This window comes from Peromyscus californicus, unplaced genomic scaffold (assembly GCF_007827085.1).
Source record: "Peromyscus californicus insignis strain IS unplaced genomic scaffold, ASM782708v3 Scaffold_1__1_contigs__length_55948999, whole genome shotgun sequence".
NCBI classification, from domain to species: domain Eukaryota; kingdom Metazoa; phylum Chordata; class Mammalia; order Rodentia; family Cricetidae; genus Peromyscus; species Peromyscus californicus.
The window spans coordinates 23,698,454-23,714,068 of NW_026294492.1; the positions used below are offsets into that span (position 1 = coordinate 23,698,454).

The 15,615-nt window shown below is 45.5% G+C and overlaps 1 protein-coding gene across 1 annotated transcript in view; it reads right to left on the minus strand.

The window, feature by feature from the left end:
• Nucleotides 1-372: 372 nt before the first annotated feature.
• Nucleotides 373-15,615, minus strand: part of Capn13 (calpain 13) — a 70,102-nt gene continuing 54,859 nt past the window's right edge. Inside the window, exons 17-21 of the mRNA XM_052745666.1 lie at nt 14,608-14,683; nt 12,499-12,627; nt 10,491-10,546; nt 9,505-9,563; nt 373-745 (exon numbers count right to left, since the gene is read on the minus strand). Coding sequence (XP_052601626.1) covers nt 9,537-9,563; nt 10,491-10,546; nt 12,499-12,627; nt 14,608-14,683 — 288 coding nt within the window. The 3' untranslated portion in view covers nt 373-745; nt 9,505-9,536. The remainder of the gene's footprint in view (nt 746-9,504; nt 9,564-10,490; nt 10,547-12,498; nt 12,628-14,607; nt 14,684-15,615) is intronic.

A 15,615-nucleotide genomic window follows, 5' to 3' on the forward strand; every position in this document is an offset into this window, starting at 1 on the left:
TCCCGGAAGTTGTTATATCAGATACTCTGTTATGTAGATGAGGAAAACAACCAATACAATCCCTCACTGAGAGGTGCTTCCAGAGTTGAGCTCTTACACTGCATATACTGCAGAGCAGGGTCTCCCCTGGTTATTTTCTGAAATGACCATGATTCAAAATAACCCTTTGGAGATACCCACGGACCACACGATGAACGAGGAGGAGGAAGGAGGCTCCTTTGCTGGCTAGACTGTCCTTTCCCTCAGCTGTACTTTTAAAACCAGACCTAAGAGTCTTCTTTCACACCCAGAATCCTTTGCGGAAATTTTATTTTATTTTGCCATTCAGCTGTAAAACAACTACAATGCAGATACAAAAGAATGTCATTACCGGTAAATGACACTGAATAGACCATTCCTGGGTCACCAATGCGCACCTGGGGGTTGAATACACTGGGTCAGTCTGCTTTTTCCAAGAGATGGATTCTGTGAGTTGGTAGCGTAGGCTCCTTCCCTTCTTTCCCACAGGGGACATTTCCTGCTTTGTTTTCCTGGACGCGCCTACCGATGTCAGAAAGTGCTCTGATGACCTAACGTCCTTGGGTTTACCGGAGCCTGACTCAGCTAGCAACTCAGCCCAAGCTCTTGAAAGGCATCTTTGACTCCACTTCCAAGATCAGGTTTTAGCTGCAGACCTGCCACAGGAGGTCGGCACAGCGCCATGGAGGAGGAAGCCAGTTCCTTGAGTGACCACCAGGAGCTCGTCCTAGAGAAAGACATAGATGCTCATAGGCAAAAAGGTCCAAGGCAGAATAAAGAAACGGTTCCTTTCTTCAAGTAACCACGGAGGGAGGCCCAGCCCCGTTCTCACGGTGTGGACCAGCATAGCAAGCCTGGGCATTTCCTACTGTGAGAGTGACTGGCTCCCTCACCGGGTCCCCCACCCCCAGGAGATAGGGATGCTCTTTTCCTTGAAGTCCTCAGAAGCCGCTTTCCATCTGTTCTACTCTGCCTGCAGCTAGACTCCACACCAGGGCTCCCATGGCTCCGGGCGCCTGCGGTGCCATGACAGAATCTTGGAGTCAGCCCGGATCTGTCCTCCCTGGGGCGGACCGGAAAGGAAGCTCTGCCCTCTGTGTGCTCCAGTCTGCTGGCTGCGGACTTCTGCAGAAGAATGGCTTCTCTCAAGTGTACGTGGCTCAGACTGACAACCCTGCATAGATATTTCCCCTGCAACTGTAATGTGTCCCCGGCCACGGCAGTTAGGAGTCCCCAGTTCTCCTTTCCAACTGGTCTCGTCTTTCAAGACCTAAGCATTTGACTTTCAGGCTTTTCCCCGGCTTCTTAGATTTATTTTCTAGTAAGAATTTAATTTAACACATATAATTTGAAAACTCAATCATTACTACGTGCCACGAAGGAAAAAGGGCAGATGACGGTGTCTCTTCCTGTCCTTGGTTCTCCTCAGACTTGCTTTGGAAGCCTTACTCTACTTTTCTAAATACTCAGCTCAGACAGTGGCTCCCTCACTTGTCAATTTTAAATGCCCATCGATTTCTGTGATGGAAGATGGAGCTGGGTGTTCCTCATCCACTTTTTATATCTCTATCCTCTCTTCATTCTTCTAATATATTTATATTCCACTTTTTGTTAAATCAATATTTAATTTCTACTTTATTACAATTATATATGTACCGTTCACCGCTGAGTGAAGAAATACTCTTGGATCACATTTCCGTTCTTCTGTAACTTTTTGTTCTTCCAGGAGTTACTAATTGCCTCATTTTTTTTGTCTGTATAGTCTGTCATTATCTTAATAATTCTTCCTAAAGTCTCCAGCAGAATTTCAAAGCTTTCTGCACAATGAAGCCATCCAAGGAACTATTCTGGTTTTCTCTCCCCTCAGTTCACCCTTCTGCTCCTCCGGGGGACTGCTTGCCCTCTGTGCTGTGTCTGATTCTGCTAACTGTACTTTTCTACTGATGGAGCTCACGAGTCTGGATTCCTACCCCCACCCGCTGATTATGCTCTTTGAGGGTGCATGTTCATCTCTCAGCTGAGGACATTTCTCTTCCAAAGCCAGCTCAGAAAGCTGGATGATGATCTTCTGGGGTAACTGGGAACCACTGTATTTATATTTTCTTAGTGGGATCTGGAGTTCTCATGTTACCAGTGGCAAATCCAGACTCCCAACTCTTAATATGACCTCCATGGGAGAGTTTTATCCAAGCTTCTGATGGTCTCATCTGTTGTGTTACCAGTCTTCAACCCAAAGTCTAGCCAGCTACCTCAGAGGTTAGGAGAGATGGATTTATTGGGGTAGAAGCCACTCTGAGGAAGAGCTGATAGCAATCAGCAAGATCAAGGTCATTGCTGCCTATTTTTCACTGTCACAGAGAGTAGAGATTGCTGTGCAGTGGAAACTGGCACAAACACTAACGTTGTTAGAAGGTACTCTCCTGCCGCGTTGTCCGTACATCAACATGGATGCGGATGGCATTAGCTAGATGAGCCCTCAGTAAGATGTCCTGACCCTCTAGACTCTTGAAATCAGTTGAGATCAACATGGCCTCACCTGTCTCAATGCACTGCTAGCATTTCTGAACTTGATAATTTAACCTAAACACCACCTGCAATGTGGCAGTGGAGACCCATGCCTTCTTCAAAACAAACAGGTTGGAGGGGAGAGGAGAAGAGCAGTTCAGTCTGGCTTGTGCTTACTCACAACCTAAGCTAAGTCAGAAATGAGCGGGGGGTGGGTGGGGGGGGTGGGGGTGGGGGCTGAAGATGAGGCAGAACTAGAGGAAGATATGATTCTAACAAAGGTAGTACAAGCCAACCCGCTCAGCAAGTCTAGGGGACATGAAAGGCTTCTTGTATAGATTACAGAATGTGACCCAGAAACAGAATGGCCTGGCAACAAGGTTCCATTACTTTCTTCTCTGGGGAAGACGCTCCTGTCGTAAACATGACAAATCCTTTGCTTATTCCAGTAACAATACGGCTGAATAAACAAGACCCAAACAGTGACGATACCAATACACATACTAGCATGGGGTGGGGGGTGGGGTTTACAGGGTCCCGTACCTACACAAAAAACCTACAGGCAACTAATGACTTCTGGGGAAGGGAGAGTTAATCCCTCCCAGTGATGAGCCCCCTAACTGTTTATCCCTGAAGTCATACACTCACAATCAACACTCAACCGATTCGGCAGGTTGTGGTCATCTACTGGTACATTGATATATGCATAGATATATGTAATTATAATAAAAGAAGAAGCCATCAATTTGAGAAGGAATGAAGAGGGGGACATAGGAGGGGTTCGAGGGAGGAAAGTGAAGTGGGGGAGTGATGTAATTATATTTGAATTAAAATAAAACTTAAAAATGAAAGCACGACTTCTTTTGAAATCTGGGAAATGGTGACTGAATGATTCCCTTCCCCACACTTTGCTTTGTGCTCAGGTAGCAACAATTGAGACACATGTAGGCTTAGTATATAGCAGGGGATGCAGTCACCAAGCAAATAACTAAACAGGTATTAGCCAACTACAAACAGACGGAAGTTCCTTAACCTGATGGAGGGTATCTATTAAGAACTCAAAGGTAGCCGGGCGGTGGTGGCGCACGCCTTTAATCCCAGCACTCGGGAGGCAGAGCCAGGCGGATCTCTGTGAGTTCGAGGCCAGCCTGGGCTACCAAGTGAGTCCCAGGAAAGGCGCAAAGCTGCACAGAGAAACCCTGTCTCGAAAAACCAAAAAAAAAAAAAAAAAAGAACTCAAAGGTAAATGGGACATCCATATCACACTCCCTTCTCCCAAGGCTCAGGGGTCATCTCGGAAGAGAGGGCAGAGAGAATGCAGAAGCCGGAGGGGGTGGAGCATTGCTATAAAACACTGTTTTCCAGACACGACAGGGGAGTTGTTCCTATGAGCTCACAGAAGTGGTGACGGTATGCTCCAGACCAGCACAAGGTCAAGGTAGAGAAAATCCTAGCATGGAGTGGGAGGTGGTCACAAAGTGTCACCCCAGCTAAGGAGCTATTGGCAACTGGTGAGAGAGGGACTCTCCCAGATTGCTGAGAGAGGAAGAGTCTGTCTTCTTCAGAGATATGGCCCCTGAGAGGCTACTTGGGTTCCTAAGATGGTCCTACACCCAGGTACATATAGATAGCACTAAGTAGACTCAGTGGGTTTTAAAAAAGAACACATTAACTAAGAAGGGGAAAGCCTTGGGGAGGCATGGGAGGAATTATAGGGGAGGCAATGGGGGATGGATCTGATCAAAACACATTGTACGCATGTATGAAATTCTCAAATACTAAAAAGGGAAAAACCCATCATCCACACAAATATGCATGGTCCTGGACATACTCATTTCTGAATGAAATTTAGATGCAGTGTTTTCTGAATACTAAATAGACTGTCACCTAGACACGAACACATACAATCCAACCACTGTATACATGGCTGGAAAAGCACCATAGGGAAGTAGGAAAATGACAGACTTAGCCTTTAAATTGCCTGACTATTAACTAGCTCTGCAACCCCAAGTGAACGTCTCAATTGTAAAATGGGGACAATATCATATAGTATTTGTTGTAACATTAAAAACACTACAGTCCCACTCCCCTAAAGAAGAAATCTTCAAATTTAATATCATATGGAACAGTCAATGACTAGGCTTCTATGCCAAGATCAGGAATATAAGGATGCCTGGGGTTTTGTTCACTCATTTGTTTGTTTTTAATTTCTGTTCATAATTGTGGTAGAAGTCCTATTCAGGATGATAAATCAAGGAAAAAAATAAAAAACAAACAACCAAACCAAAACAAAAACCCAAAGTGATAAATGGATACAATTTGGAAAGTAAAAAAAAAAAATGAAACTACTTTCAGATGTGATTCTATATCTTTAAAATCCAAAGGGATCCCTTTAAAACCAGAGCTAATGAATGAGTTTAGATAAATTGTAATATGTAAGATCAGTATATAAAACTCAACGTATTGCTAAAAGCTAGCAATGGATAGATGAGAAGCGGGGCAAGAAAGCAATTTCATTCATAGTAGCATCAAAAGGAGTATAAAACCCAGAAGACAGTTTACCACAGGCACGCAGACCTTCCATACTGAAAACAGGAAGAGAAACTAAAGATGCAAAAATTAAGGTGTGTTCTCGCCTCAGTTCAAAAACTTATGTTGTGAATATGACATTTCCCAATTAATTTAATACTTAATGTGATCGCTATCACCCCCAGACCCCCAAGATAGGACTGGGAATATAGACTAAATCCTTACAGTATGATTAGTTGATGTTCAAAGAGAGCAAATGGAAGAGGCACTAGTCTTTTTAGCAGTGGGTTCAGAGAAAACCAGACATCCACGCGTGAAAGAATAAAGCTAGACCTCTTGCTATACAGAGGCAAAAAAAAAAAAAAATTACCTCAAGATAGTTCAAAAACCTAAATGACAAACTCTAAATTGTAAAAAATAGTTACAAGAGAATCAGGAGCAAACATTTGTGACTCAAGGCTAGACAGTGACCCTTGAGATCTACCATCCAAAATATAAATAACTAAAGGACAACAGATATGGTAGACTTCATCAAACCTAGACACTCATGACTGCCCAACACTGAAGAGACAAAAACAAAACAAAACCCCCACAAAAATACAAAGTGGGGAGGATCTGGGAGGAATTGGGAGAGGGGAAGTATGATAAAATATATTACATAAAAACAATTTTAATTAAAAACTAAATAAAAATTAAAATTAAAAAATTGAAAAGGCAACCTTAAAGAAGAGGAGAAAAATTGACAAAAACATATATGATAAGGGACTAGTAACTAAAATATGAAAATAACGCTTACAACTCAGTGGCAAGAAGATATTAATATATAACTCAATTTCAAAACGCAGAAAGGATTTGAACAGAATTCTCCAAAGAAAATATACAATCAGCCTATAATCAATGGGAAAGAGACTCAGCATCATTTGATATCAAGAAAGTGCCAACAAACCCACAGTGAGGTACCAGTTCCAACCCACAGAGACAGACAACACCAAATGCTGCTTAAACCCCCAGTCACTGCTGGTAGGAAGACAGAAAAGGCAAGCCGCTCCTCAGACTGTCACACAGAGTTATCATGTGATCCTTAAGGCCCATCCCTAGCTATATAGCCAAGTGAAGTGAAAACATACGTCCACCTCAAAGCTCGCTTACAAACATTCACCATATGATAATTAATGATAGTTATCACAAAGTAGAAATAACTTCAACATCTACCAGCTGTTGAATGATGAATCAACGATGGTGTAGCATCAATGAAATACTACTTAGAACTAAAATGGAACAAAGACTCAAGGCATGCTTCAATGGAGTGAACCTGAAAACATTACGCTAAGTGAAAGACACAGTTACTAAGGGCTGCTCATTTCATGATTCTACTTGTATGAATCACCCAGAATAGGCAAATCTACAGAATCATAATGTGGATTAGTGCTTTCCCAAGACTAAAGGTTGGATGGAACTGGGGAGTGACTGCTGGGGGGAGTATACATTTCTTTATATAGAGATGAAAAATGCTCTAAAATTATATCATTGGAATGGTCATGCAGGCCTGCAATTATACTAAAGTCACATGTTGCAACTTTAGTTTTGTTTTGTTTTTGTGACAGTGTCTCATCATGTAGCTCTGGAAGGTCTGGAACTCACTATGTAGCCTAGGCTGGATAGGAAGTGGGTCTTCTCCCCTCAGCTTCCTGAACTATAGGTTTCTAGGTGTGTACCGCCATACCCAGCTTGAACTTCATATTTTAAGTGGGTAAACTTTATACTGTGGATTGCATTTCCACAAACCTCACTAAAAATAAAGGGAGAAATTGGCAACAAGAAAACTACGTGTTGAGCTTTATAACTGGGGAAATGGATGTGAGAAATTTTATGGGAGTTGCCAGTTGGGCTACAGCAAGAAAGAGTAGGAGTTGGGCTACTAATAGCCAGGGCAGAGCAGACAGTAAGGTCTGAGATCCAAGGCTGGGAATAACAGAGAATAGAAGGCAATGGTATTATCTATGTTTGGTGGACATTGACAAAGGAACATGGTGTGGTCAGATAGATGAGCTGGGGCCGATGGTCCATAAATCCAGGAACTGATGTTAAGGACCCTAGAACTACCTTATATATCAAGGGGGAGATACATTGAAGGATTTTTAACTTGGGGAACGCAGTAAAAGGATTTGAATTTTTAAGAGTATAACTCTGGCTTCAGGAAATTGATTTGAAGGATATTAATGGATAAAGAAAAATAAGATCAAAAGCCAATGCAAAACTCAGGGAAACAGATTTATAAGAAATCCAAATTGAAGTAGCTTGAGGAGAGAGTAGGAAGTGAGGATGTGGAGACAATTAGTTCCTTTATGAAGTTTGGCTGCAACGGGAGGAGAGGGGAGGTAGTAGCTGGAAGGGATTATGAGGTGGGAGAAATTCAAAAGATACATGTGCTTGAATGAGGCTTAGAAAACCTGAGAGAGAGAGTGGTGGGGGGGAGAGTTTAGTATTCAGAAGACAGTGGAGAACACTCATTCAATCAGGCTCCTGCAAAGGTGATGGTAATGAGTTACAGAACACCCCCAGAGGGAGTTGCTGTGTGACAGAGCACAGGGGAAGGAGGGACTGTTACCAAAGCAGGTGGATCTGTACTAAACAGAAAGAGCTTCTTCATCTTCCTGCCTCCAGTTCCTCAGTGCAACTCATGAGCCATGCGTGAAGGGATATGTGCAATATTGTGATGTCCAAGAGTGGCTATGAACAAGGAAGAGGGAACACTCGCAGGGTAATGACAGGCGTTAATGCAGGAGATAATACATATGCACCTCACATTACACTCCCTCCTTGTACAATCTTCAGAACAGGAAAGTGGAAAAATCAGTGAAAAGAGAATTGGGACTCTCCAAAAGAGACAAGAGAAAATTCAGTGACTTTAAAAGTTCAAGGATGTAGACCCCATGTGCCAAATTAGCTTCAAGATACAATTAAAGAGTCGTTCTTTACATTAAAACCATGCAGACTGTGATAGGCACAATAAAATTGGAAATGATCTATTTTTTTAAAAGGAGTGAAAGGGGAGTTCAATGCAGTTGAGTAAAATTGACTCTTGTCAATTTGTAATCACTAGTAGCCATCAGATGTTCATCAGGAAGTACTGAAGCTCAAATATTATATCTTTATGCAGAGAACCTTCCTCCCAGTTTCAAGGCACACACATGATTCATAGATTAGACAAAGACTATTTTCAGAAGTAACAACATCTCAGAGGATATGGGGGTAAACTTTGATTATCGACTTGATTGGAGTAAGAAACATCTATGAGATTAGTGGGGTGCACTTTGGGGCGTGTCTGTGAGGGTGTTTCCGGAGAGGACTGACTGAGTGGGTAGGACATGCTCTGAATGTGTTGGGGAGGTACCATCCTACGAACTAGGTCCCATACTGAACAAAAAAAGGGAAAAAAGAGGAAAGCTAGTTGAGTATGAGAGCTCATCTTTCTCTGCTTCCTGACTGTGGATGCAAAGCACCAGTCACCCCAAGTTCCCACTGCCGTACTTTTCCTACCATGACATACGACGCCCGTTCAAACAGAAACGAACCCTTTCTTCTGTTAACTGCTGCTGTCCAGCATTTTGTCACAGCCACAGGTAACTAGTTCACAGTACCATTTCATGGAGAACCACCAGTAATAATTAAATAAGAGAGACTTTGGGTCAGGCAAGAGAGTGTCTTCAAGGGCATCAAGATCTGGTATATCTAGTCTTTTTTTTTCTACAGTGGTCTAGGGAGTAGAGTTTCTATGGATGCATGATAGAAATTTCCAGGGACCTAGATGCTTGTCTCTAAATAAGGAACCCATAGACTTGAAGATTCCCAGAAAGTGGGAACATGAAGTCTCAAGGTCTTCGGAATTCTAGAACACTCACTCAGCCAGAATTTCTGCTATAGCAGCATTGGGCAATGTGATGATAGACTGTCTGTAACTCTAGTTTGTTCCATAAAGGTCAAAGAGGAAATGGCAATGTGCTTGCTGCTGAGCACAGACTAGATGTATAAATGTGGATGGCTACACTATCCACTGCTGTCCAAAGCCAGTGAGGCAATGGTCGGGTTGGGGTGGCCAGCTCTCCTTCCCCGCAAGGTCAACTGTTCGTGTTGCTCTGCAGTATTCTATTTTCACCATTTCTAGTCCCTGTCTGGAATGAGTCATCATGCTTTCTCTTCGGAACATTAATTAAATGTTGTTAATCTCTCATTCACGACTTTCAGGCTGTTCTCTTTATGAATGGGTTTAGATGAAATCTGAGCATTTGGCCTTGAAACTCAGGAGCCATGAGCAGCGGGGCCTTGGCTCATAAAATAAGCTTTCTGGTGTCTCTGAGAGGCTGTGTCCAGGGAGTCTTCTGCGTCATTCACAGAGAAAGAGGGGCAATGTTCAGAGGAAGAAGACAGGACTTTAATGCTGCCATGTCTTACCTGGTCCAGAGGGCTCTGCTGGATTCCTCACCTCAGCCATACATGACTAGGTTCATCCACTGAGAAATAAGCATCATCGTTAGAATGAATATTTCTCTCCCCTCTCTACCCACCCCCCCCCGGGCATGAGTCTCATATATGCAGATTCACATGCATGTAAACTATGTGAGTTTCCTTACTTTTTAAAATGAGTCTCTCATTGAACCTACAGTTTACCAACTGGGCTTGACTAGTTGGCCAGCAAGCTTCTCGGATCCTCCTGTCTCCACTTCTCCAGGGCTCTGGAATGGTAGGCATGTGCCACTCTGCCTGGCTTCTTATGTGGGTGCTAGGCTTCTAAACTCAGGTCCTTATGCTTGTGTGGTAAGTACTTACTGACTGAGCCCAGACCCTGTGTAGCCAATTCTTAAAGCTTGTTCATTTAATGTGGAGCTGGGCAAATATACACCCCCTCCATTGGAAAATCTCAGTTCAGTATCAATGCATTTTCCCAGCTAACTCCATCTTCAGTGTTCTGTTCTAACACATCCTTCCCCCATACTGTCTAGGCAGCTCCTCTACAATCCTCCACTCTACCAACTGAGCAATTGAAGGGCATATATTATTTTCTAAATAGCCCAGCAGAGAGAGGTGTATGGGGGTTGACCAGCTGGCTGGTTAGATGGCTCTAAAACTCAGGCTTAATGTACGATGAGCTAGGTGGATTGTTCTTTACTTCTCCCTTGGATTTATGATTCCCACATAATCCTCGGCTTTATTAAGCTATTGGAAAAAAATAAAATCTCTCTGCCAAGATCCTAAAGCAGCCTGGCAGCCTGCAATATATAAAGGCAGTAATTGGAGGCAGCTCCCCCCACCCCACCCCCAGCCTGGCTGGCCTTGGACAGACTAGTCAATACTCTGGGGAGAAAAAATGCCCCCTGGAACTGGATCAGGAGAATGGAGCCTGGGACTGTGCCTGGTTCTGGGAGGGGAAGGTGCCTCACCTCCATTTCTGTCAGGTAGACTCCTCTGCCGTCCTTGGAGAGGTTGCGGAATGCCTCTAGGATAGAGGAAGAAAGGTTTTGACTGGCTGAGAGGGGGATCATAAGTCTCTGCTGTCCCCAGAATGTGCCTTTACTCTGTTCTCCTGTTTGGTCCGGCTCTATGCTGTAGGGTGGCTTATGGTTCTCCCCTTAGGACAGTTGCGATTATTCTCACCTCTCCTCTTCCAGATCCCATGTACCTTGTTTCCTTCTACTTTGTCTTGTGGGGGATGTATGGGATGATTTTTGTTTGTTTGTTTGTTTTTCCAGACAGGGTTTCTCTGTGTAGCTTTGTGCCTTTCCTGGAACTCACTCTGTAGACCAGGCTGGCCTCGAACTCACAGAGATCCGCCTGCCTCTGCCTCCCAAGTACTGAGATTAAAGGCACGAGTCACCATGCCCAATGGGCTGATTTTTTTTAAATGGGCACAGTTAGGGATCTCCCCAATCTATTTCAGGCTTTGCTTTCACCTTTTCAAGGTTCTACTCTTTCAGTCTTCACTCGGAGCCTTGGACTTTTCAGAAGTGCCCCATGACTGTGGAGGTATCAGGATTCAGGGGTGTTTCTATACCCCCACTCGACCATTCCCTCATTCCCAGCAGCTGTTTTGAGCTGCACTGTAGCTTGGGACTTCACACAAGGTTCCACTTAAAACAAGAACTATTCTGCTAAAAAGTGTGGAACCCTCTGGCCTCCATCTTTGGAGTTCTATAGCTTGAAGAAAGACCTTCTGCTCCCATGTAGTCACTGGGGCAATATCCCCTTGCTAGAGACTGAAATCCTTCACTGCATAACTAAAGAGTAGATTTAGTTCTACACATAGCCTGGAGAGGGCACAGGGTGACTTCAGTGGACCTTGTTCCTGAGACAGAGCCTGACTAGGGTGAGGAGGCAAAAAGAGAGTTGGGATGTAGGGACAGAAAAGAGTGTGGAAGGGAAGATGGGGACATGGATAATGGCACTGTTATTGCTTATCAGAGGCTGGTACCCTCCGGAATTTCCAGGTCCTCATAACTGAGAATTAAAAACAACAACAACAAAAAAATGGGTAGACATGTGGAGAAGAGCAAAGGCAGAGACACTTTACTAAGAAGGAATAGAATATGCCTGCGATGGTCAGTGTTAATTGACAGACTTGACAGAATCTAGAATCAGCAGGAGAAATGGGCCCTGGGCATGCCTGTGGAGGATTATCTTGGTTGTATTAATTGAGGTAGGAAGACTACCGCGGGTGGCACCATTCCCTGGCTGGGGTCCTGGACTGTGTAAGGAAGGAAAGGGAGCTGCATGGCAGCATGCATTCATCGCTTTCTTCCTGGCTGTGGATGTAATATCAGCAGTGGCTTCAAACTCTGACTACCTTGTCTCCCCGGACTGTAACCTGCAGCCATGAAGCAGAAAACAAGCAAACAAATGAAACCACCTCTTTTTCCTTAAGTTGCTTTGGTTGGAGTATTTTATCATAGCCACAGTGAAAGAGAGCAAGACAACTTCCAAGAGAGGAAGTAGAGCAGAACTTGGAGGAAGGTTGGAAGCTCAATGGCATGGTGTGAGGAGGGTCATAACCATCATTTCTGTATCATCAGCATAGCACCAGTTACCACACAACTTGGCATACTGTGGGTTTTTTGTTCTTTTTTCCTTTTGAGAAAGCACTACCTATCCCGTGTTGGCCTTGGCTGGGGGGTTCCGGTCTTCCTCTGCATCAGCTGGTTTCTTTCACATGTTAATCTCACAGCAGCAGTGTAAGGGTTTAGCAGACCTTATTTTCTGCCCTATTCCTTTCCACAATACTACTTGCAGTCTCACTGGCTGGGCTCTCTTAGATCCCGGCAGTCTCAGGCAGGACGGCCAGCCTGCCTACTCCTGAGTCTTCACCCAGGTCCTGGGGCACCGGTGTTTTCCCGGCCATCTATTGAGTTCATTGGTCACTGGGAAGGTCTACAGAATGCCCCTAGGGTTACTTACTTGCCATGGTTTCCAGTCGGATCAGGAAGCAGACAAGGCTGGAGAAGCTGACCAGGCCAGATTTATCACTGTAGCGGAGTATCATGAGACCCAGCAGCTCATTGCTGATGAAGACTCCTGAAAGGAAGTCTGCGATGGGAAGATTAAGTGGGTGAGCTGAGAGGAGACTGGAGATGGGGTGGTCCTCTGCCTCATGAGGCTCAATGAACCTGTTAAGACAGTCCAGCAGCCTTCTACCCCCACATCCCCTACTCAGTCCCGGGTGTCAGCCAGCCCCACCTCACTCGGGGTCTTGCCTTTTTCTCTTGATCACTGGCTAATGGACCTTAGTGTCACAAGCCTGCAGCTTGGCCAGAGACCAACTCAAGAGACTGACTATTCCTGTGAAGACACACCTTCTCTTCCAATAATTAGATAATCCCCATGTAGCGTGGAGTTGCCAGGATGCCTAAGGGCTGAAGTCCAGCCCTGCCTCTGCCAGGTTTCTCTTTGCTGGTGATCCTATTAAATGGTCTTCCAGCTAGATGTCATGGCTCTCTGTAAGCCCCGTGTATGGGTGCTGCTAATGGAGGCAGGTGTGGTCACCCTCCAAGAGGGAGATTCGGTTCTACGGTGCTCATCCAAGGAAACGTTGGGGCACAGGAGGGAGCCCACAACTCAGCAGGTCACCTCGGCTGGGCAGAAGATAAGCCTCTTGCCCTCTTTCTTTGGCTTTGTCACTTTGCATCTCTAGTGATAAGCTCCAGGGATCCAGGGAGACACCAACCACACAGTTGACAAGTGTGGAGTGGTCAAGCCGTTGTTGCTCTGGTGAGCAGGCAGACCCTTGAAAGCTGAGCCATTCATGCAGCGATGAGTTTGGCGGCCCATGGGCCCAATGCAGTTAGAGACACATTTGGTTTCTGCAGTAAAGCTGATAAGAGAGGAACCAGACGCCTTCAGAAGGGGCTTGAGTTGCCCCGATAGCCACCTGCCCAGCCTCTGAGAGCTTCTGAACTGAACTGGAAGTGTCCTCTACTTCACCCCCTTGTTTTACTCTGTGGTCATTAGGCTGCTCTGATGACTCCAATTTTAACTGGCTCTCCAGTGGTTCTCCAACTGTGACCCCACGAGACCCCATGTGGCCCCATGTCAGCCACAGACGTTACACCTTAGAACTTGCTAGAAATGGAGGGAAGCCTCGGCCTTTCTTGTTCTAGCAAGCCTAGCAGGGCACGGTGGGGGCAGCTCAGCTCTGAGCATCTCAGCCTTCTGCTCTGCTGCAGACCTGTGATGCTGAGGTGCAGCCGCTGACAGTCATAATGAAGGGGAGGAGCTATGCGCAAATGGAGAACAGTGTCTTATATTTCTACCACTTTTCATGCCAGGAGCATGGGAAGAAGAATTACAGAGGCATTCTTTCTGGAGTTAACCTGGGGGAACATGAGTCTACGGCTTATTAAGGAAGGTGGCCATTTCCTTACATAACCTTTATGTGATGTGTCTTCCCCACAGGTACAGTGGAAGCAATGATTCCTGCCCTTCCCCGCTCACAGCCCAGTGGAGACAATGAAATGAGATGGTGTGAACAGTTCTTGGTGAACTATGAAGCGCTTATGCACCCTGAAGTACTGTTAGCATTACCCCAGGATGGAAAACGTGGGCCTATTTGAAGCCAGCACACGCCATTTGGTTTAATTTAGCTTTGAACCTTATGTGAAGAGAGAGAAGAAAGATTCCCCAGCCTGCTGTGGGTTATTTAACCCTGACAGCCCAGACAGTGAGTTGGAAGCTTCTGGAAGATGAGCTCCATTCCTTGTAGGTTATGTGGTCCTACAGTCATGTGGGTCCTCCCTGACTCAGTCAGAGCTGTGTTGGAGAGAAAAGGTGGCTGAGGAAATTGACGGGGACAGGACTGCTCAGGCTGCAGTCGGGGAGCTCATATCTGAGTCTGGAGTGCTGGAAACGGATCAAGGTCAACGTAGGTAGGGAGGACACATAAGCTGGAGCTCTCTTTTCTTCCAGCTGCTCAGCCTCTCCATGCCAGCCTTGCTTATGGCCTGCTGGGAATATGGGCTTCCCTCGTGCCCCATAGCCTCCAGTCATCCAGGCTCCTGAGTCCCATGTTACCTGTACTCTCTATGACCTTCCACAGATCTGAGCTCAGGAGAACTCCAGGGCTCCTCTGGATGTTCTGGAAAACACGCTGATGGAGGGAAAGAGAAGCCAGTGAGGACTCAGAGGATGTAGATGGGAGAGGTTCTGAAAAATCTATTCCTCATCCCCAGTGGAGGCCTTACTAAAGTATGCAAGGAGCCAGCGTACACAGAGGTAGAGGAGGGGACGGGGCAAATGGGGACAGCCACACCCGTTAAGTCCATCAGTCTGGTCACAGCTGGGCCGGAAACGTCCCTCCTGCAACCAGCTATCCTTTCCCCTTCCCACTCCAGACACATGGGACATTTGGGCAATCTCTGGGAAAGCACAGGGGTTCTCTCTAGTCCAGGGGTTCTCAACCTTCCTAACGCTGCGACCCTTTAACACAGGTCTTCATGTGGTAGTGACTCCCAAGCATAAAATTATGTTCATTGCTATTTCATAACTGCAATTTTGCTGTTATGAATCGTAATGTAAATGCTTTTGGAGGCGGAGGGGGTGCCAAAGGGGTCGTGACCCACAGGTTGAGAACCTTGGCTCTCAAGCGTTTCTGGCCAGTCGTGGTTAAGAGCACAGATATAAAAGATGATCTGCCCGGGCTGAAGTTCCAGCTCAACTATTGACTGGCTGTGTAACGAAATCCTCATCAAGTTACCTCGTCTTTCTAGGCCTCAGTTTCCTCTTATCCAGTACAGGGCTAGTTACAGTGCCTGCCTACCTCCGAGGTTTGTTACAAGAAGCCGAGGAGCAAACATCTCTGAAGTACAAATCCATAAAGTGCTTGTCATTCACTAATTTCTAAGTGTGCATGCTCATGTATGAATCCTCTGCCTTGTACATTAGTGAGTGCTGCATAGAAGATACCAACAGCGGTTTAGAGCTGTGTCCTGGCCCAAGCATGGCCACAGAAAGCAGACCGCAGCCGCCACTGTTGGACCAACCACTCTTGCATTGACTGGAGACTTTTCTTCTCTCCCTGGT